The sequence below is a fragment of the Balaenoptera musculus genome, chromosome 2 (genome assembly GCF_009873245.2).
Source record: "Balaenoptera musculus isolate JJ_BM4_2016_0621 chromosome 2, mBalMus1.pri.v3, whole genome shotgun sequence".
Lineage (NCBI taxonomy): Eukaryota > Metazoa > Chordata > Mammalia > Artiodactyla > Balaenopteridae > Balaenoptera > Balaenoptera musculus.
Genome location: NC_045786.1, coordinates 52,008,540 through 52,032,868, shown reverse-complemented (window position 1 = coordinate 52,032,868; position 24,329 = coordinate 52,008,540). Strand labels below are relative to the sequence as shown.

At 38.8% G+C, this 24,329-nt stretch overlaps 1 protein-coding gene across 1 annotated transcript in view; it reads left to right on the top strand.

Moving 5' to 3' along the window:
• Positions 1-8,879, top strand: part of GABRG3 (gamma-aminobutyric acid type A receptor subunit gamma3) — a 588,733-nt gene extending 579,854 nt beyond the window's left edge. The window contains exons 7-10 of the mRNA XM_036845168.1: positions 1,796-1,948; positions 4,609-4,805; positions 5,092-5,151; positions 7,657-8,879. Of these exons, the coding sequence (XP_036701063.1) occupies positions 1,796-1,948; positions 4,609-4,805; positions 5,092-5,151; positions 7,657-7,938 (692 nt within the window). The 3' untranslated portion in view covers positions 7,939-8,879. The remainder of the gene's footprint in view (positions 1-1,795; positions 1,949-4,608; positions 4,806-5,091; positions 5,152-7,656) is intronic.
• Positions 8,880-24,329: the final 15,450 nt, after the last annotated feature.

Genomic DNA, 24,329 nt, shown 5'->3' with positions numbered 1-24,329 from the left:
CAATATTTTTAAGAAAAAAATGGGACTTTCAGTATGATCTCTTCATTAAACAAATACCAGTTGATTGCTTACCAAGTAACATTGATAAACAAGACATATATTCTATAACCCAACTAATTTACTGTTTTTAAGGCAAGATTGTTTTTATCAGTAATTATAGAAATAACTTTATTGCAGTTGTTAGGAGCAGGTAGGGAGTGCTTCCTGGTGGACTAAATGATTTCTAAGCTGTGTTTCACAGTTGACTTAGAACTATCTGAATGCACGTGATAGGAAAAGAGAAGCATCCTAGGCAGTAAGGAAGGGATGCAGCAACAATTGGGGAAGGATCTTGGCAAATCTGAAGACCTGGGGAGTCCAGGAGTGCAAAGAAAATGGGCGCAAGCGGCATTTCATGCAGAATGGTGTAGACTGTTGGGGAAGGAGAAATTCCCCCCTCTACCTCTCTTGAGTTCTTGTGGCTGGACTACCAGCAAAAATGACAGGTGACAAGGTTTTTTTATACAGGCTTCTTTGTGATTAGGAAGTCTTACCTCTAGATGCGGGGAGTGTCCATTTCACATGAGAGATTTTTTTCCTGCTTTCAGAGACAGAGAGGAGGGTCAGAGTGTCCCTCTTGTGTTGGCATTTCTTAACTTTAATTCAAAATAATCAATATGCCATTGAGACACATTTTTGGGTGGCCTACCCTGGGCCCCAAATAGATCATAATAAAGTTCTGAAAATTTACAGAGGTAGCAAGATGCTGTGTTCTAGAAATATCCTTTTGGAGGCAGGACATATAATGGTCTGGAGTGGAGAAGGTTGTTAGAAGAGAAGCTGGGGGCTATGATAGTACCTGGGCTAAGTAGAAGAGCACTTGATGCAGGAAGAAGAAGAGAAAAAGAGTCAGAGATGGTTTCTGGGTTCTCAACTTGAATACGTGAAAGGAGGACCTAAATTAAAAGAAGGTATCGGTGTGACAGAAATGATGATAGTTCACTATGATCATCATGAATTTCAGTTGCCGGAAGGTTGAATCCAGCGGGCTGAAGGATGGAAGTCAAGTTGGAGGAGGGGGGAAGACACAATTTCAGCAGGTCACTTAGAAAAGACATGAATATAGACGATTTTGGAATAAAATGTATGATGTATTAATCATGCAACCGTTCTCAATCCCTCATGGAATCTTATGAAATTTCTAATAACATCTCTATTGATCCCAACTCTTTCATATTGTGGCTTTGCTTCAGTAAGACTAGAGAGGAATGTCATAAAAGGATTTCTTCTGTATTTCTGGGTTGGCACAGCCCAAGTACCTAGTCATGAAAGCATAAGATAAATATAAAAATATTAAACATAAAGATCCATAAGCTTCAATTCGTAGTACAAAAATAAAAATATAAATTTGTTACAGGGGTTTAGATTTGAAAGTTTATGTATAATTCTGTTACTATTGAAAAAGCAAAATGACAGTGGATTTACTTGAGGGTTGAGATTTTTCTTCCCCTTGTTTTTAAGCAAGCAACATACAGCTGAATATTGGATAATGATCTGTTGTGGAATAAATGTGCATATCTATCACCTCTAATTAATATGTATCTTTTGCGCCTTTTACAGTAAAACGCCTCACACGACCATGGATATGATAAAAATTAAGTTTAAGAACACCAGAATTTTGACTCCCGTTTGACGAATGTTGTACTTGAATAAATTTATCCGTTATTCATTTAACAAAATAAGCTATAATAAATTATTTCTTTGAATTATTTTAACACACAATAGTTGTGTTAATTTTGACAATACTTTATTACAGGTGATTATGTTGTCATGACTATATATTTTGAATTGAGTAGAAGAATGGGATACTTCACTATTCAAACATACATTCCTTGTATACTGACTGTGGTTTTATCCTGGGTATCATTTTGGATCAAAAAAGATGCTACACCAGCAAGAACAGCATTAGGTGAGTTCCAAAACACCTTTGCTACCATTTTGTTTATTTTAACTTAGAAGTATTCATAAAAACACTTCCAATAAAACGCCTAGCTCAAATGTAACTGATCTACTTTGAAGGCTACTTGATTCATGCTAGCTTTTAGGTAGACAAGTTAGACTGTTCTCCTGTCTCCTATATTACATTGAACATTTTCTGTTGGTTTTTAAAAAATCTTTGTTTAACAACAAAGTAATTTTTGAAAAAAAGACTTTAGTATCCTCTGCCAATATTAGTTTTGCATGCTGATCAGAAAATACATGATAGAATTGGTAAATCAGCTGGCAAAAGCATAGCACAAATTTAGTAACTATTCTTGAGGTTATGACCTTACAATTACATAGTCGGGTGTCATACTGAGAATGACTTTAATGATTAGCTCACAACTTGAGACTATGAATGTCCTTTCAAAGTGTCGCCATTGTGGCATTAAGAGGACAAAGATACTAGATACAGTGTTTGCACTTAATAGAGTTACAGACCAGAAGAATAGAGAAATGTCATTAACACCAGGATATTTAGTTAAGACAGCAGAATGGCTGTGCCTACTTTAGATAAAGCTTAAATCATCCTATGACAAGATCAAAGAGAACCACCAGTAAATCAAATATAAGAAAGCATTCAACGTTCTTTTTAAAAAGATAACTGTCAATGCTCTCTATAATGTATCATTTACAATATTGTGTATACAGTAAAAAATTACTAGACTTTCTAAGAATTAGGTAAATGTGACTCGATCAAAGAAAAAAGTCACCATCAAAATGCAACTCTGATGTTGAATCAGCAGACATGGGCTTTAAAGCCGCTATGATTACAATGTTCAAAGATTTAAAATAAAATAATGAATTACCAGATGACCAGATGGATAAGAGCCGATGTAATATATTAAAAAAGAAATTCTAGAATAAAATGCAGAGTAGTTGAATTGGAAAAAAATCACTAGATGAGCTTAAGAGCAGATTGAAAATGGCAGGGGGAAAATGGTCATGGATAACTGAAGACTATCATATAAAATTTATCTAATAGAAGAAGAGAGGGATTAAAAAGATTCAAAAGAATGAACAGAGCCTCAGTGATCTTTGGGACAATATGAAGATGTATAACACAACTGCAGCTGGTGTTCCAAAATGAAAAAATGAGATTTAAGAAGTTTTGAAGAAATTAGGGAAAAATACTCAAATTTAGTGAAAAATACCTACCTACAGATTCTGTAGACATGACATGGTCATCACTTTTTTAAAAAAGTTAAATTGGACATATATTTATTACAAAATCTTCTTTCATAAAAAAACTTGTCAATAGTGTAGACTTTTCAAATTTACAATGCATTTTTACAAAAAGTATCACAAATTGCTCACCTACAAAAAGGAGAGCCTGGCATTCTATTTTCACTGAACTGATTAAAGAAACTGATACAAACGAGGTAACTTCATATGACCAAATGTTAAGAAGGCACGGAGCAAGGCTGTAGGCGTTGACTTCTAGTTCATTATCCTGTACACCTGGTCAAGCTGTTTATGCTGTGCTGTTTGACTCATTCTACAACTGGCCCTTGCTGATTGCCAAGCCAGGGAGGCACTAAACTGGAGCTGGGAAGCAAACTGCAAAGGTGGTATCTAATATATGTGCGTCTGTCACTTATACCTGATCCCTGATTAGTATTGCTGTATTTATAGTACTTCCTGCCTGTGTGACAGCTCTAGCATGTTCTAATTTCCTGCGGGCTCGTCTAGGGGAGAGATAGCGTTAAATTTTTCACATGATAATCATCCAGTCATTTCACTCTTTATTTTAGTAGACTCCATTCCCTTTTCTTGTATTTCTTTCTAAACTATCCGTCACATGTATGACTCTTTCCTAATTTTTTCCCCACAGTCTTTGATTAAATTTTTAGTGTTGGCCGACATATATGAAATAAATTGAATCGAGTGTGATTAGTTAACTGATTAATCAACGAATCAATAAACTTATGCAAAGCACTTATTGAAATGCCGAGAATGCTAGGCACAATGTTAGGTAATAGGCAGCAAGATGAGCAAGATACAGTCTTTCTCTTAAAGATCACACAGTCTGTTCAGGGAGACAGACTGCAAAGACATATGCAATTCTCTGTGAAAAGCAAAAAAGTGAGGTACATAGAAGGTACGGGAATAATGAAGCTGTACATCTTATCAGATCTGCCTGGGGTACTACAAAGCCGTTTGCCTCAGAAAAAGTGGTATACAGCTGAGTCTTCAAGTAAAAGAGTTTACAAATGGCATAGAGAAGGAGAAGTAAGACAGAAAATGGTTTACCTGGGCAGAAGAAAAGTGTGAGATGGGAAATTGATGGAACGTATAGGTGACTGCAAACTGTATTTTGATTAAAAATATATTTAAGAGGCAAAATGTCAAACAGTAGGAGAATAACTGAATAAACTGAAAGATAGCAACTTAATTCAGATATTTTTATGTTACTGTGAAGACTGTAATAATTTTATGGAAATATTGCGTACAAAATTAAACAATTACATTTACATATATTCTCTTTATGCAATGTCAAGAAGTAGTCACATAAAAATAAAACACTGTGTTGGAATGGAGGGATTCTGTGTGGTCCCTTTCACAACTTGGTATGTGTCTCCTGTGCAGGGATAACCACAGTGCTGACCATGACCACACTCAGCACCATAGCCAGGAAGTCCTTGCCTCGTGTTTCCTATGTGACAGCCATGGACCTCTTCGTGACCGTTTGCTTCTTATTTGTCTTTGCTGCTTTGATGGAGTATGCTACCCTCAACTACTATTCAAGTTGTAGAAAACCAGCTACCACTAAGAAAAAGACATCGGTGAGATCCAGTAGCAACGATGTTCTGGGAGGGTAGTGGGAGGATAGTTTGAAGTAAATGATTCTTATTCATAAGATCTTATACAACATGATATAGTTTAAGAAGTCTTTTTAAAAAACAACACAGGTATTCCGAAGATAAGAATGTGACATTCAAGCACGCTTCAGCTTCACCTACCAGTGGCATGGACTGATGTAATCATACCTTAAAGATTACTCTTTACCAGTGATTTCTGATGCAGATTTCCATAGTAGTTTTCTAAATTCTTTTTCTGATTTCCTTGTAGTTACTATATCCAGATTCCTCAAGATGGATTCAAGAACGCATAAACATACAAGCCCCCTCCGTACGTATAGTATTGCAAGTGCAAATATTTCTGAGAACTCTGAATATACTACAATTGAAAAATATTATTGTTTACATATGCACCTATTGGAGGCCAATGAATAATGCTTGTACTCCCTTCCAAAAGTTATTTAATTCTTTAAAATATGTCCAATCAGAACTTTTGGAAAATAAAAGGAAAAGAATCACTCCTTCTACCCACCCCTGGGTAAAAATGTATAGTGTATATATTTCTGTAACAGAAAATTAATTATGAATACATTTCTGGGTCAAAATATTAATTTATAGGATCATTTTAATAATTGCATCATATGTTCATGATTGATGCACAATCTTGGCAGGACACGGGGCTAATCCACACCTTTTCACTTTCAAATATATTTTTATCATTACAGTTCTGTACATACTTGTAATTATTTACTTAGTATAAATTCCTAGAAACAGAAGGGCTAGATCAAAGATTGCATAGGTTTTGCCAAAATGCATTCCACCGGTTCATATTTCAACTCATTTATCCTCACAACTCCCATTCTACCGAAAGGACGTCGAGACGTTGAAAACCCGAGGCCTGTTAAATATTGATTAAGCCTTCACGATTTTTTTAAAAAAAATTTTTATATTTAATTATTAATATGCTTGAATTTTGAGTGTATGAAATGTAAGAATTTATTGAAAAATTGAAAAATATGTCTTTAAATTATTGATGTGAGCTATCGCTTTTATCATATAACAATTTTTACATATAACTGTATTCTTTTACACATGTGAACTCACAAATTGAATGACTAATATATGCCCACCCGTACACCACAGGTTGTTTTCTAACTGCTGATCAGCACCTAATGTTCAGTGCATTTCAACCAATTTTCATCAGGAGACTGTAGTTTTCCATCCTCTTCAAGTGTGTATCATTGTAGTTCTGACAGAAGATGAGGCCATTTTTACACAGTGAACATATAGTTTCGGCCAGCAAATGCTGCCAAATAACAACGCACTGAAAGGTAATGCGAACGGGTGGGAGTGGGTGATGCTGAATAACAGACACAAATCAGAACGAATAGCCTGAGGCTGGAGAGCACATTATATCTTCCGCCACTCTCAGCCTTCACATAGTGCTGGGAGTGGAGAAAGAAATATTGACATCATTGGTGTAGAAATGATACTGACGAAAGAAGGAATAGCTACGAAGCTAGAAGAATTTATTTTTCTTAAGCGGAAAGTGAAATGACTCTGAAGTACATAGGAAAATAATTAACGTAGATAAAGAGCTCCAGGCCATGTGCAAAGACACAGAGAGAACATCAACAGAAGTTCAGAAGAAAGAGGAAGGGGGAGTTGGATGATAATGTCTTCAAATCTATTCTGAAATATCCACATGTTATAGTTCAGGGGCCACTATCTCCAAAAAGGAAACGCAGAGATGAGCAGCCTCTCGGCTTTGAAGGTCAGCAGCTGGCTCTACCGATGACCATACATTGCTTTGGGGCAAGTTGTCCAAACAACTCTGTGCCTCGGTTTCCCAACCCATAATCTGCAAGGCTAGTCCACTTTGAGAGTGCAGTAGTACATGCGGCCAGGAAGCACAGCGGATCTGAGGAAGTCACATTGATGCAATATACAAAGAGGTGAAACAGGAGTGAGTTGGGAAAGAACCAGGCTGGGCAGAAGATGACTATGGAGACTCGTTAATTAAAATATCTTTTATTTTCCTCTAAGAATTTTATAGTGTCAAGCCTTATATTTATGTCTATAATCGATTTTGAGTTTATTTTTGTGTATGGTGTTAAGAAGTGCTCTAATTTCATTCTTTTACTTGTAGCTGTCTAGTTTTCTCAGCACCACTTATTTAAGAGGCTGTCTTTTCTCCATTGTATATTCTTGCCTCCTTTATCAAAGATAAGGTGACCACGTTGGCATGAGTTCATCTTTGAGATTTCTATACTGTTCCATTGATCTGGTTTTGTTTTTGTGCCAGTACCATATTGTCTGGCTATCTAGAGAGGACAAGCAATGTCTGGTATCCACACATTGAAAACTCATTTTTCACCTGAATTTCATGGAACAGGGATATTCTCTCATCATCCCTATACACTTTTTTAAAAAAAACTGTTTAATAAATAGAAAAAGAACTTTTTACCACTCCACACTTTATTATATGTATTTTTTAATATTTGAGGAATTATATATATATGTGTGTGTATATACCCAAATCAGAAGAGTAGTAGGCAGAACAGTGACTTGAAATGGCAAATACACATTTGAAAATACGCTTATTCTCCCTTATCATTAACTCAAGAAATACAAGAATTGCAAATTGCACTGTACTTTTTCTCATTAGATTGGCAAAGATTTGAACTCTTCAGAGCAGGAATGGGGGTGGGCATAGGGCAGGGCACTGTCCTCTTTATTTAGTGAACAGACATAAACTGTACTTATTGCTTGATTCACCTCGGGCTGTTCTTGATTCATCTCATGATGATATTTGGTTTGTTCTTGTTGCCAGCAGAACTATTCTCTCCTTGATATGAGTCCACCACCACCGGCAATGGTTACCCTAAACAATTCCATGTACTGGCAGGAATTTGAAGATACCTGTGTCTATGAGTGTCTGGATGGCAAAGACTGTCAGAGCTTCTTCTGCTGCTATGAAGAATGCAAATCAGGATCTTGGAGAAAAGGGCGTATTCACATAGACATCTTGGAACTGGACTCATATTCTCGGGTCTTTTTCCCTACATCGTTCCTGCTCTTCAACTTGGTCTATTGGGTGGGATACCTGTATCTCTAAGTATTCCTCCTGGTGATAAGTGAAGAGTGTTAGGTTTCCTTCTAAACTTTGGCCCTACCCAGACCAATAGTTATCAATAGGAGTAACAAGGAAAGATACTACTCAGTTTATCTGAAATTATGTAATACCTTTGAGCAGCGTAGGAGTATGTGGCAAATATTTCTATTATGTATTTCAGACTCACACACACATGAGAGCACACAAACAGGTTAATTCAGTTTTAAAGTGATATTCTTGCTAATCTTTACTGAATCTGTAACGTGGTGATGTATTTTTTGGATATTGGAAGCAGATGCCAATTTCCTTGTGAAGAAATCTGTGAAACCTACAAGTAAATATCTGAGAAGCTCTTTTAAGGCCCCGACCCTTTCTGTATCTTTCATTTGCAACGCTTGGCAGCACCAGTGTCCATCTATGTGAAGTCACTGCTGGCCAAGACACACTCTACTGATCTCAGCGCCCAGGCAGTCTGAGTTCAAGTGTGAACTGCAGTGAGTTACCACCCAGTTTCCTCTCTCTGTGGCCTCTTTGCTCTGGCGCCACCTTCACTGGTTTGCATTCTTTTATCTAATAACTTCACCCTAGGCTTGGGAATGGTGTATATGCATCATCCACAAGTTTTCAGTAGAGAAAAAATTCTAATTTTCAAAATTCTCATGTGGTTAAAGTCAAAGATGTTTATTATCTTTAAACACCAGTAGTTCAACATTTTATCTTGAGTTCTGTTTTACTAGACCAAGGTGAACCCCAGAGTCTATGCTATTACGGGTTCAATCATTATCTTGCAAAGATGGGTATACAGCATTCACAAGCTGTTGTTTTGAAATTGTTTTCTAGAGTGTGAAAGAAATATAGATAGAATTTTTACAAAACTTTCTTAGTGAATATTAACTTTCAAGTCAAATCAACTTTAGATGCAAAAAACATGGGTAATGGCTATCATCAATGGTATATTTTGAAAAAAATTATTTTATACTTTGAAATATGGATATGTAGCTAGTTTCCAAAGGAAAAAAACCTTGAAATTATTACTCTTTTGATATTTTTATAACACAAAACCAACTTGCTTCATGATGTTAGTTTTTTGTTATAACTGGATGCTATTATGTACTTCACATTACTCTTCAGAAGCTTTCCACCGTTCATAGGAAAAGAAAAAGTCCTACCGGTAAGTTAACAGATAAACATCTGTTAGCATTATTAAAATTTTCGCACTAATTGTGTTTTTCATCTTTCTCACCCGGAAATTGTATTTGTTTTATGGAAATCACATTTTATTTTATGTATTTGGATTATATTACTCTTAGTATCAAGTGAATGCAGATATACTGATCTTTATCGCGCAGTTTTCAAGGATATATATATAATGTGAGATACTGAGTTTCTTCCCGTCATCTTCCTTCCTGTCATTTGAGTTTTTAGTTGCTACATAGACCACAAGCCAATTGGCTTTTATTTAGAGAATCCAATTTAAAACATAAAATAAAAATGAGTATTTGTAGAGAAACACTTTGAACCTATTGGTCTAAATGAAATTTCTCCTCATTTGGAGAATTTCACCTGCTAGCAGTCTTACTCCGTCCCTAATACTTCAACCTCATACTCACCCACAGGGAGGGTCTCTGGAGGTGTTCCACACAAGGAGGACAGCCCAAGGCTGTTCTTCAAACACAGTTCCCAACTTTATAACTTCTAACAATTATGAAAACTTTCAATCTAGTGTTTATATACATATATACGTATGACATTTCATCTTCAATTTCTTTCTGTAAAAAGAAAAAAGTGAATGACTTAGGATAAGCATAATTGGATGTAAATGTACATTGAAATGTTTACTATTAGACTGGAGAACCTGATTACATTAAAAATACTCAGGAAAATGTATGTAAATAAGAGGGAAAGTACCAGATTTTGAACACACTGTAAATGTAAAATTCACAATTTTCTATTGAAGCCCATTGCCCAAAACTGAGGAAGTTTGTAATCTGTACATGTTTTTCTCAAATTTGCCTGTAGGAGACCTTCAGGTTCACACAGTTTAGCAATACCACTGCATTGAATAATAACATCCGAAGAGCCAAAAAAATAACAGTTCGGGCTAAATGACAGAACCCTTCTTATATTCCTTGGTGATTTACGTTTTACTACAAAAACCGTTTTCTATTACTATGGGGAGAAAACATGTATATGTTGAGAAAATAAGGAAACACCTCAGTCAGTCATAGCTCTGGAAATATAAAACTATGGGTTTTAATAAAATGTCTGATAATCTTTGAAGACTAGACATTAGGGCATTTCCACTCCTTTTACAATTTCTTGTGATTGCAAGTTAGCAATTCCAGGATATATGCCTGGCATAGTTCTATTCAGGTCGAAACGGAGAATGTTTCCTAATTTTTTTCAAAATGTCCTCTAGTTAAATGATGCTTTGTTTTTTAATGTCAATAAAACATCTTATTATTCTGCTCACATAAACACAAAATATTTTTATATCAGTGTTAAGAAAGTAGCTGAACACCCACTAAATCTTCAATGTTTTGAGTTAACCAAGTTGGTTTTTAAAATTGTATTATACAGGAACATGAACAAGAAAATAATTAGGAAGACAAAAGACAGAAGCATACACACTCACAGAAATAAAGCCACACTATATGAATGTACCATTCAGGTAATGGGACAGGAAAGACCCTCAATGCACAGAACGGCACTTCAGTCACTTCGATGGGATCAGACCACCCTATCACCTAACAGTAACAGTCAACCCCTCCACCAATCAGCTAACTTGCCCCATTCATTGAGTCCGTGCCCTGGGTAGAGAAAGATGGCCCGCGAAGCTTACAGAGACTTTAAAAAAAAGAAAAGGAAAAAGCTTCAGTTTGAAGCCACTGCCAATGTAATTAAAAGATAAATATTGAAAGAAAATATATAATTTTGCTGACTAGATTTTAAAGTTGACAGCAGAATATGATAGGATTTTAGAAGAAATATATGCTACATCAGCATTATCATCATAATCATCACCACCACCACAACCAACACCATCAACATCGTCATCTATGTCTTTTCATGTTCCATGCTAGTCTTAACTATTCAGTCAACAGAAAGATTTAATGTCTTTTCCAAACAATAACCAAATTATAACTTAAAAATGGAAAAGTTTGATTTCACCCTAAATATAAAATATGCAGATCATAGTTCAAATTTTTGCTTGCCTATAACATTTCTTGAGAGTCTCTTTGTCCTAGAAGCACTATCTGTCTACACTGCCTCAATCAGAATTTAAAATTTTTCCTCAGGAATATATTCCACTTAATTATTTTTTGGTTGCTTTTGGGCTTTTTTGTTCTGTTTTTTGTTGCTGCTTTTACTGCATTTGCCTTTTTAATTCTTCTCATGAAGTTAAATTTAAATTGCCTGAGAGCTCTTTTCCCTAGAAAAAATGCTCCTGTGTACACCTCAGATTTTGTTAGCCCAAGAGTAATATCAATATGCTTCTTATTACACAGTTTAGGTCTAACCTTTCTGATATATGTCTTGGGATTTTTACTTTTGGATAGAAATAGACACAGGTAAAATATATTGATGAAATTTTCAGTGTTTATTATACTTTGGCTGTTTAGAATAACTCTTAAAACATTTAAAAGGATACTTTCATTCTTGATCTTCAAAATGACTAATTTTGTACTAGTGAATAATGTTTACACATATATGTATGTGCAACTACATGATATGTTTTCTTTACAAGCAACTCCTGGATTAAATGAAATATTCATTCTTCACAAATGCATTCTCTCTGGAAGATTCTAAGAGAGCAACAATTTTAGGGATTGGCCCTGGGTTGTTTTGTGAAGAGTAAGAGGCCACCTAGTGTTTAAATGCAGTGATGTGTGTATTTGTGTCCCCATTACAGTGGTAAAACTGGAACAACTTATTAGCATGTGTATTACTTTAATTGTATGACCCCATAGTTGAAACAAAGAGGAGCACAGTTTCCTAATAATAGCATATTAGCTTCTTAACCATTTTAAGGAAAAAAGAGAGACAGAGGAACTGACAATAGATTTTTTTTGGAAGAGTGGGAACACATTTTTCTTTAAAAAGAAAATCAAGTTTAATGCCTGATCAAAAGTTGTTTTGGAGTTCAAACAAATCTGCCTCCTACTGAGAGGATCAGATCATCACTTTTTCACTAGGGTGCACCTGCGTGATTCTTTGGTCATTTGTGCATTGTGGTCTATTTTAACTGATTAGCCAAAAGTAGTTCTTCGAGATGTAGGTTGCATATAGCCACTGTAGCGCTTGTTTAGGACACAGCTTTCACGTATAATGTGAAAAAGCACTAGGTCTAGGGTGAACTGTTCCACGTGTAAGAGCCATAGAGTACAGTCTTCTATTTTGAATCTTGTGTTTAATGGAAAATGGTCAAGGGCCCTAGGAGATGCCTCGGGCAGAAAAGAAGAGAAGATGCACGTCTGCTCTCTGCCTGGATGGAATCCTTCCTGCTAGTGAATTCATCTCCTCCAAGTGGCAGGTAAAGAAGATGGATTTCAGAATCTGAACCTCTAGGAATCTGCATTTAGTGCTCAGTATAGAGGAGCCTGGCCCAGGGAGGGGAGCCGTCCTGTACAAATGTGTGCTGGTCCCTTTCTAGGCAAGTGGGCTGAGGGCCAGGCCAGGGTCCCCGCACTCATCAAGTGGCTTCCAACAGTCCTTGCTCTACTGTCGTCCTGTGAGGAACTGGAGGTTTTGACTCTTGGTCCCGGGTCCTTCTGTCCTCCTCCTCTCTATCAAGGAGGTGACTCCCTGTTAAATGCGCAGCTCGTGGTGTCCTAGTGAAAAGAAGGCACACTGTGCCTAATGTGCCTTGGCGACACGGGCGGCGCTGCCTCCCGCTTCACCGGTCTGATCCCTGCTGTGTCCTGCTCTGGGCGTGCTGGGCCGCCCTCTGTATTTGTATTTGGATTCCTACATTTGTACTTCTAATACAAATAAATGCACATGTTGGCAGAAATATTTGAGCCAGAAGTAGATGTCTTTCTGGTTGTGGGTTGCCAAACAGGAGGCCTGGAAAAGGGACTAAGACCCTTTCAGGTCCACATGGAGGGCCCTGCACACCAGGGGCGTTATAACACCAACTGCCCCTCTCAGAGGCTCACCCCTGTGCTAGCCCTACCCAGAGGAAGATTCTGCAAAGGTTAAGAGAGGGAATGGTGCAAGTGGCTTATGTCCAAGGTAGGTGCTCTTCTCCTCCACTCCTGCTAGAGCCCAGAAATAGACACCCCACTCCGAACAAGCCACCACTCCCGCACCCATAGAAAGCATGAAATCCTACTCCAGCCAAGCCAAGGAGGGAGGTGCCAGCCTCCAGGGCTTCACCTGCAGTTCAGGCCTGGTTTAGAGTGTGGGCAGGGTTCCCGTTCACTGCTCCTACACCATCCATGGATGGGGAAGGGAGAACTGACTACCTGCGAAGTCTGAATAGCCGCTCTCAGAAAGGACTGCAGCCCCACACTAAAGTAAAAGCCTGCCTTCGCCAACTGGACTGCCTACCAATGGCAACTGCTACTACCAAGGAAAGACAGATTTTATATTCTGCTTAGGTCAATTTGAACTGAGAACATTTTATTGAAAACAAACATCAGTTTCCCTAGCTAATCTATTATGACTTCAACAAGGCAAACCGTTTGCTCCTGGATAGGTCCTGGAGGAATGATGGGTAGGGTCGGCTATGAGACGTATTCTTCTACATCTGCCAGCTTCTACTTCTGCTCCAAGACTTAACGTAGGCTTCTGAACTTTGCATTAGGTTTTCAGATGTCAATTGGACAGCTCAGAAGTATCTGTTTTGATACTCTCAACAATTACTTCTTGGATTACTTCGATGTATGCTTGAATGCCGGTAAACATTTCAAGTTCATTAATCCCTTCCTCTTACCAGAATTGTCAAGTTTTCCCTGGTCTATCACCAAAGTTGCAGGCCCCGTCGCAGATAAATTACAATAGCAGCTGTCCTTTATGGAGGACTATGTGCTAAGAACTTTGCGTGTGCTGTATCAGTCAATACTTCTCTGTGAAGGAGGTACTGTTGTCGCCTTTTTACTGATAAGAAAGCTGAGGCTTGTCCAATGTTAGAGACCTAGGAATAATGAAGAAAAATATTTTAAATCCTGGAAATATGACTTTAAACACTTCAGAACTTGTGTGCTTAGCCACTACATTCGCCAGTGTCTTGAAAACCTTGACCCTATGGAGTGAATTTTTGAGGCAATTATTTTTACTATGGCCTACATTTACTTTTTATTAATTTAAACACACTTTTGTTTGGAAAAGAATATTTTTTACAGGAGGCCATGGAATGTAAATTGGTACAGCTACTATAGAGAACTTTAAGTAGTTTCCTTAAGAAACTAAGAGCTAACATATGATCCAGCAATCCCACTCCTGGTCATATATCTGGCGAAAAATGGTTCAAAAGGATACATGCACCACAATGTTCATTTCAGCACTGTTTACAATAGCCAAGACATGGAAACAACTCTAATGTCCATCAACAGATAAATGGATAAAGATGTGGTACATATATAAATGGAATAAGCCATTAAGAAGAATGCAATAATGACATTTGCAGCAATAGCGATAGATCAGGAGATTATCGTACTAAGTGAAGTAAACCAAATACCACTATCATATGATATTGCTTATAAGTGAAATCTAAAAAAATAATACAAATGCATTTATTTACAAAACAGAAGCAGAATCGCAGACTTCGAGAATGAATTTATTGTTACTGTGGTGAAAGGTGGGGTGGAGGGATAGACTAGGAGTTACTTGTAAATTAAAAACAGATTTTATGCACAGACCCTGAATGTACTGGCTGCAGAGCGGGAATTCTAAGTAAAAGAGAACCTTCATAAAGTCTCGTGATTTGGGACCCTAAGGCTTGGAGTGGCATGTTTGAATCTCCAACCTCACAGCAAACTAGCTTCTCTTTTCTAAAAACTGTTCAAAGACTCAGCCTGGGCCAGTTGACCCTCTAGTGATGCTTTTCTCATTGTTTCGTGCCCAATACAAAGTCACATCCAAGCACAGCCCAGAGGGAGAACTTCGGGTTCTATTCCCCAGTGAGTTTGCACACTTGAAAGACTGCAGCTTCTTGAACATTTGTAGTCACAGGAGTCTGTAAAGCTTTCAGGGGATTACTTTAAGGATATTAGAACCAGAAAGGACCTACAAAGACTGGGCTGACTGCAATTTATAAATGGATTAAACAGTACGAGCAATTTGTTTTAAAACTTAACAATGAAACAATTTGAGTAAAATGACTTGAAATCTGGATTCATACTAGTCTTCAGCCAAAGACATTGAGATGCTGGCACTTCCCTGATAAACCAGAAAGGCCCAAGTCTTTAAGAGGTGGAAATGTTGGAGTGGGTCCATGTGTAACTAATCCATTCACCATCTAGCCACAAGCATGGACGCTGAAGGATATTGCCCTCACCAAGAGACTAGAAAAGTCTCAGTGACAGACTTCCAGCATCTATGGAAACTCAGGGGAGACTGCAAACAATAGTGGGAGATGCCGCCATGGACCTTAACTCTTGGAGTATCATGGCCAAGTGGCATAACTTAACTTACACAGGCAGTAGGTTCAATGGCCACGGTAAGCCCTAGGAATGGAAGATAAATCAGAGCAATTTGATCCACAGCATCTGAGACAAAGGCTAATTGATCCCAAGGTCTGTAACAATGACACAGATGCAAAGCCTATGAAGGCTCTGCTTGGTAATATATACCAGATTATATAATTCGGGGAAGAACTAGGGCCAGAGTGTTATAGTACATGTTGACATAATGGGGGCTCATGGACTCTTATTTTGGCCACAGGTTTAAGAGAGTACATATATTCATAGCCCCTTTGTTGAGCAGGTCCCTTTGAAAGAAGCCCAGCATCATGGCCTTGTCTATACTGCAATTCTCCTTCCGTCTTTCCCAGAGGAAAGGAGCTATTCACCATGGTGACTGTGCCCAGAGGAAAGGAAAATAAAATTTCTGGAGTAATTCCATTCTGGCTAGAATTTTCAAAATTCCCTGGATACACCAATGACAGGGTCTAAGGTCAGAGGGGGATATAGAAGTCAGGGAGTAAGAGTCTACGTATATTCATCTTCCAGGAGCGCAGAAGAATAATTGGATTTCTCTTTGACTCATACCTGGATTCGGTAAACTCATGTGTTTTCTGTCATAATATATCCAGCCTGGAGGGACTCTAATCATCTTGATAGCCTGTGGGGCATTGGGTTAGTTCTGAGTGGCAGAAGTAAGCACCTTAGGTGCTTTATTACAGAGCCTGAAGTGCAATGTGACCAAGCAGAGCCAATGGTACTTAAAGTATCTGTTCAAATAGGGATGGCTTCCCTGACAAGCTGTAGTGGGAGAATCCCCAAGCAGACATCCTGAGTTTTGAAACAGAAACATGTGTTAACAACCATTCTCCAGTCTCATAGATTCTTGGCGTCCTAGTGTGCCTATAGATTGTGTGTTGCTATTAAAGAGACGTGGCCTGATCTATCCATCATGAATAGAGATTCTATACACCAAGCCTGAGTAGGGCTGGAAAGTATAAGCTTTTGCATGAGTAAGGGATGCAGATTCTCATGGCATCAAGTCCACATGCAAAATAACCATAACAGCACAGATACAGGACATCCATGAGCTCAACAAAGTGGACTTTCCCTCACCAAAACTGATTTGCAACTAATGAGCACCCATCTGCTACCAAAGGGAGCCAACTCTTTCACAATGTGGCACCATTTCCTTAGGGATACTGACAGTTTCATTACTGCAAAGCCTTGCATCCTTGAGTTGGCAGCGTGTGTTCTTCCTCTTCTTTGGAATAGATAAGTTTTCAGATGTGCATTTGCCTTTCCTGTCAGCATGGCCATTCATATTACATTCCTTAATCATTGCCATGATGGCTCACAGAATATTACCTCTGCTTTTCAGGCCAATTCAACTTGCCAGAACTTCAGAAAGTCTCATAGATTTTAATGGTCTAGAAATCAGTATTTTTATTGGTGGTGAATGTTTTAATAGTAGTGGTATGATGTAATCAATGGTGTGCAAACACCTCACAAGACTCCAGCCAGATAAGTCACATTTTAAAAATGTCTGGCTCTAATTCATTGAGGACCAATGGAATAGAAATAAAAGAGGAAAAAAAGAAATAATAATTGAGCATGAAAAGGAAGGCTGGACACTCATCTTTGATTTGTCAGTCTCAAGTTCTTCAGCCACACTTTGAATAAAGAATAAATCTCCTCACCTTACAGATACAATACAGAACAGAAAAAACACACAACTGGGTTAATAGGTAAACATGGGCCATCAGCAAACTGCATACACCTGACCTGAGAAGCAGCATTTGCCATTTTAAAAGCAAGATGCAAAATAGTACAGATCACCTGCTGACAGAAAGTAATTCTAAAAGAATTTAACTTCTACACATTTTTCTCTGGTGAAAACAATAAACCAAACAAGGCAGAAAAATCCAAGGTTGAGGAGAATAATTTCCCACAAAATAAAGTCTTGTTAAGGATGGAAGGTTAAAAAGAGGTCATCTTCCAACCATGCTTTCGTTCCATCTCAAAGCCTATTTTGCCAAATTTCTCATTTCCATAACTTCGTTGCTGATAAGTAATATATCATGGGGGGCTCCTGCTAAGTGCTCCTAGTGTGCCTCTGGAGGTTTAATTTATTAGGCTTGCAATAATACCCAATTTGCACAGTACACCTTTGTGAAACATTTATTGGAAGGGAATGTAAGAGGTGGAAACTGGAGCGAGAGGTGAGTGCTGAGCGAACCCCTTTAGTCATTCCATGAGAATACAAATCCATAAATTAAATAGGTATATATTTGCAGCTATTTTGAAACTAAAGTAGCAAATCTTCTCTGCAAGCAAAATGGTCCTGGAATTAAGCAGTTTGGCTTCAGATGCTGTATTCACCAAAGGAGACTAATACAAAACACTCTAAACTCTCAGCTGTTTCTCATAATCAGAACTTTCTCACATCCCAGCCTGGAAAAGTGAGGAGCGGGCTCTAGCTCCACCCAACATTTTTCTCTTGCATGGCTCTACTCTTCTTTTCCACTTTTCCAGCATACGGATAAGAGAGAGTGAGTCTCATAGGTAGAAGATGTTAAAGCAGCACGCATTCTGTTAGGCATAGCCAAGGAGCATGGCAACTCCTATCTGAATGCACAGGCGGCTAGGAGTTGTCCATGAAGATGAAGGGGAACATGGATGTTACTGAAGGAGAGCCAAGTGAACAGGAGCAAAAACGGGAACCCTTGTGGTTCAAATGTCAGAAAGCAGCCCTGTGGCTGACGAGCAAGTGCAGTACGTGGTTCCGCATGGCCAGCAGCAGCCACAGCACTGGGACGATTATTTAGAAATGCAGACTGCGTAGTGTCCATCACAGACGTACTGAAATAAATCTGCATTTAAACGTACTTTAAACTATGGGACACACTGGCTGCTCTTGCCAATCCAAATTGTCTCCAAATAGTTTAATCTTATAGTAACTTTAAGATAATTTGGAAATGAGAAATTCAATTCAATTAAACTTTCTAGATATCGCCACGCTCATCATCTCAAATTAAACAGCAATTAAAATAATTGTTTCATGTATGTCAGGATACACCTTTCAAATTCAAACGTGTTCATTCTTATATATTTCTAGAGTTCTGAGTCCTAAGAATTATCTTTAAAGTCGTATAAGTTCACCAAGGTACTTAAACATCAGAATTCACACAAAATGGCCCTAATCTATAGATATTTGAGACCATGTTAGATAAAATTCAGATCAATTACCAGCACTTCATACACCCACACCAATAACAACACCCACACCAAGCAACAACTGCTACATTGATGAGCCACTGGACAAAAGCCCAGGGTTACAGAAAGATCTGAACTCTTGTGAGAGAGGATGTGATCTTTCACTGCTGGGTGGCCGTTGACAGCATTGAAGATCTGCATTTTTAGGCAAAATCCCTTCCATCTGTCCAATGAAAAGATCACTGGCAAACTCTGCCACAGTACAAGGCAAAGATTGGGGGTTCCACAGAGGAACCTATTCCACAGGAGGAATAGTGGAGGAATCATCCCAGAAGATAACAGAAAGATATTTTGGTACTTCAAATGCTTTCCCCAAACAGGTTATATTGGTCTTAAAGTACAAACGTTCTCTAAATAAAACGAAATTTCACAACTTGGATATTGTCATTCGCCCTTCAAAAACAGGGTAGAGAGAAGTCCCACAAGGGCAGTGAACATGTAGGTACGACAGGTAAGAATAATTTTCAGCTTTATTACCCATTTAATATACTTATTTTTATGATTCTCAGTGCTTTCTTCTTACTTACTTTGTAAAATACCAGGAAAATGAACACGTAAGAAGGAAAAGAATGGAAACCCATATTAGAAATCCAAGGGCCTCAACAAAGCGAAGGACTTAGACTTGGGGATTTCAAATATGCTTCCAAGCTCTCTAGAAATATGAGCAAAAATCCTATTGCATTTAGAATACACCTAACCTGCCTTATTATTGAGCTCAAATATGTCACCTTAACATGGGTGCTACATTGGCAATGAGAAGCAGATTCACTAATCTCAACTGAGACATTACAAAAGCCATGTACATAGAGGTACATGCCCCTTTGGATCATTTTCCTTTAATTATGGTTCAGTTTTATTGGAGGGGAAGGGAGAGGTTTCCCGCAGAATGACTTTATAATGGCAATATCACTGGTGAAATTTTAGCTCCACTTTGTGTAAACAAGAGATTAGGATTTCTCTAATAAATAGGCATAGATAATTAGACATATAATATATAAAGGAGGAAATGATGCCAAGAATTAAGTTTTCTATTTTCCAAACTGTGCTCCGTCAAGTCCTGGGAGTGTGGGGGAGCAGCAGGGAATCTGGCTTCTGAGCCAGTCACCTCAGCCAGAGAGGCTCTGAGAAGGTTTTGCACATCAGGTTTCCTTTAAGATTGGAAAACGCAAAAAAACACTGTGTGAAAACCTGAGTCTGCCTGTATCCCTCAGTTTACCAATGTGATGAATGGAGAAGGTAACACAGTAAATTCCCCAGATGGAATGAGGTAATGAGTGTCGAGTCCGTAGAACAGGGCCTCACGCTGAGTGTGGAATTTGTGTCCATGCTACTATGCATGGACTAGAGAAAAGGCACCTTCTTCCAATAGTATGGCTGCAAGGGGCATATATTGAGGCCCTTGGTACTATAGACTGTTGTAAAACATTCATTTCATTTTGTCTCCAAATTTAAAGATTGGACCAAACTAAGACAACTAGATAAAATTACCAGACAAAGAATTTGGAAATACAGAATTCATTCGCTCACTGAGATATTCTATAAAGTCCTGTAAAAGAAAACACACACGCACGTATACAATTACGTACGTGTATGCTTGGGCATGTGAGGGGTATACGCAAGCACACATACACATCCAGCCTCTAGGCTTAGGAAGAAATCTTTTTTCTTTTTGCTTTCAACTTGACTCAGCGGGAGAATGCAAACAAATGAAACATGAGAACTGCAAAAGAGCTCTGGGCCTGTAATGACTCCAATCCCTGAACTAAGAGATTTGACCAAACTCTAGCATGGCTTCTGGAAGTTTAAGGCCATGTCCCTAGAATGATCCCAGCACCACCTAAAATGCCTACCTGAGAAAGCTTAACACTGCCAGAATTTATTTGATTTAGCCAAATATATTTGTACACGCCAAAACCTGGTAATAGGCCCCAGTACCCCCCCTTAGAGCAGTTAGTTTAGAAGGCTTGAAGTTGTAAATCCCTTCTCTGCCCTTTGAGATGTAAATTTCCCCTACACAGAACTGAACCCTCAAGGACCTGAGAGCTGTCTTTGAACATTCCAGAAGGTTCTTTTTTTTTGCTCCCAACCCCTGGAAGAGGATAAGGGACTAACTTAGCTAGCCCTCTGCCTCAACCTGAACTACTGCCTCCCTTCATAAAGATAAGAGAATTTTGCTTATCCTCTGGATAAATATCAATTAATAAACCCTAATTAACCTGTAATTAATTAACGCACATGGACCAAAAGCCTCCTTCACACCTCTCAGTAATTCTCACTCAGCACACCTCAGCCTTAGAAAGTCTTCTGCCTTTGTTTCAGTAAATTGGCGTTCAGTTCATGATGGACTTTCTTCCCTTCTGCAGTAGTTATTATGAAGTCTATACTCCCTGCCTTAGCTAGTGTTTGTCTTTGACAAATCTAACTTAAAATCATCACAAATGTGTCATATTTCAACTTTTTGCTCTAGACAATTTTCATATTGAAACAAATCTTGTATTATAATGGAAATAAAATTAGAAAAAATTAAAGTCTGTTCTTACAAAAGAACTGTGTTTACTGGACTTGAAAAAAGTTTGTTTTAATCCTAGTGTGTCTAAAATAAACTATCTTATTGTACAGGATACAATTCCAGAGGCTTCTCACTGGCCAGGAAAACAATGTGGTATTTGTGCAGCAATACATATTTTCTATGTAATATCTGACAATTTACTCAGATATGTTCATTTTTAAAAGCTGATAAGTAACCCTTTAAAGACAGTGTGTAATGTCTTTGAAACTTGGAAACTATTTGGTCTCAGGCTATCAGGATTCTGTTTCTCTGAGAAGTGTCAACTGAAAAACAAAGCACAACTAAAAGTTGAGATTTAATTATGTTTTTTCTGTAGACTTTCTGAGGACGTCGAGAAATCCTGTAAGATACCTCTGAGGCTTACCGCTCCCAAGACGTAAGTGAACAACCAGGATATATAGCAGTGTTTGCAACAATGATTAGTCAGAACATTAAAAGATTACTGTTAATTAAAGAAAACAAGACATGTCAAGTTAAGGAATTTAGCACTTTCTATTTATGGGAAGATGCAAGCATCTGGGTTCATTGAAATCATTCCTTTGATAGGCACCTCAGCTATCTGGGGCCAGTATCCTGTTTTCATCCATTTTGAGTCCCCTTTTGTTGCACCATTGGGGGCAGCTGTAAAGTGATGGCTTGCTGGCTGCAGCATACTTTACTGATATAGCAGGCAACATTTTTCTTTTGTAAAACCTGGTATGAAGATTTAGGATTGAGAAGCCTTCTGAGGAGGACTCTGCTCATAGAGAAAGATATGGTCAGGGTGGGTCCACGGACACCTGTGCAGCTTGGTGAAAGTAGGTGGACAGCTAGGGAGAGTTGGGGGGCAAGCATGGAGATAATCACACTGCAAAAAGGGAAGGAGAGGTTGGCAACACCTGTCAATTATGAGAAGGCAGGAGCACAACAGTGTGAATATATTAATAGTCGTGAACTGTACACATAAAAATGGTAAATTTTATGTTACTTATATTTTATTGCATTTTTTTTAAAAGGCAAAAAAACCAAAAATTCTTCCCTGCTTGTTTGTTCCACACACCAACTTGGATTAGGTTAGAAAGCAAGGACGAAATATCTCTCTCATCTTTATGCAGCTCTCCTAAAAGCACGATTCTTCCTCAAGGGCAGGGAGCAGCACACATTGCCTCAGTCCTGACACTGTTTCCTCTGCTTTAAGTGTGGTCAGAAGTCAGTTTTCTCTCAACCAGTGTCCACCTAGACCTCTGCGCACCCAACGAAGTGCTGAGTGCTGTCACCGTGCATTCACTGTTCTATAGGCTAAGTGCTTGGGAGCACAATTATTTCTTGTGCATCTACTGTCCCCTGAGGACCTCCCACATTCTTTCTTGCAGGTTTGGCCCCAAAAATACGTGTTGAATCCATGATGACTCTCATTTTTGTGCATTGCTTGCCCAGACATGTTGAAACAGTAGTAGGATCAAGGCTCAAACCTATTCTTTTTGCCTCCAAATTATAAAATTGAAAAATCAAGGAGTAAAACATGTTTATATAGACAGGTTATGGCACTTTAAGCAAACTCAACTCACAAGTGCATTTAAAACACCATTTGAAGAGGATCTTCAAGATGGTGGAGGAGTAGACAGGGAGATTACCTTCCTCCCCACAAATACATGAAAAATATATCTACATGCGGAACAACTCCTGCAAAACACCTACTGAACGCTGGCAGAAGACCTCAGTCTTCCCAAAAGGCAAGAAAATACCCACGTACTTGGGTAGAGCAAAAGAAGAGAGAAAAAACAGACAAAAGAAAAGGGACAGGACCTGTGCCTCTTGGAGGGAGCTGTGAAAGAGTAAAAGCTTCCAGAGAGTAAGAAGCCCTTACACTTGTGGAGAAGGGGGATGGGAAGGGAAGCTTCAGAGCCACACAGGAGGGAGCAGCAACAAGGATGCAGAAGGCAAGGCAGAGAGATACCCACACAGAGGATCACTGGCCGACCAGGACTCACCAGCCTGATAAGCTTGTCTCCTCACCCACCAAGGGGGCAGAGGGGAGCTGAGGCTCTGGCATTGGAGGTCAGATCCCAGAGAGAGGACTGGGGCTGACTGTATGAAAACAGCATGAGGAGGGCTAGTAAGCAACAGCTAACTGAGAGGGAATCCAGGAAAAAGTCTGGAACTGCCTGAGAGTCAAAAGAAAATTTTTTAGGGGTGGGCGAGGAGAGCGGATTCAGAGCACAGCTTAAACAAGCCTCAAAGATGGCCATGAGCCACGGCTATCAGAGCAGACACCAGAGAAGGACATGAAACTCTAATGCTACTGCTGCAGCACCAAGTACCCTGTGTGCAAGCACAGATCGCTATCTACACGTCCCGCCTCGGAGGCTGTACAGCCGGCCACTGCCAGGGTCCCGGGATACAGGGACAGCTTCCCTGGGAGGACACATGGCACGCCTCAGGCTGCTGCATGTCACGCTGGTCTGTGCCGCTGCACAGGCTCTAACTGCATGCCATACCCTTCCTTACCCTCGGCCCGAGGGAGCCAGAATCGGCTATTGAACTTCTCATTTAGCTCCGTCCTGTGTGGGCAAAAAACAAATGCCAGAAAGGGACCTACATGCAGAGGCAGGGCCAAATCCAAAGGTGAACACCAGGAGCTGTGCAAAAAAGAAGAGAAAGGGAAATCTCTCCATGCAGCCTCAAAAGCTTCACATTAAAACTACGAAATCAATTTGCTATTCCTTGCATCTGTGAATTCACACAGAATACATCTGTGAATATACCTGAATTCACAATAAATCATCCCAAAATTGAGGGGGTGGACTTTGGGGGCAACTGTAGACCTGGGGTTTGCTGTTTGAGAGTGAGTAGTTTCTGAATTAAATGGTTATCTTACTTTAGGTTTCAGCGCTTGTTACCATTGGTGGATTTGTTTATTGGTTTGGTTGTTATCTTCCTTTTTT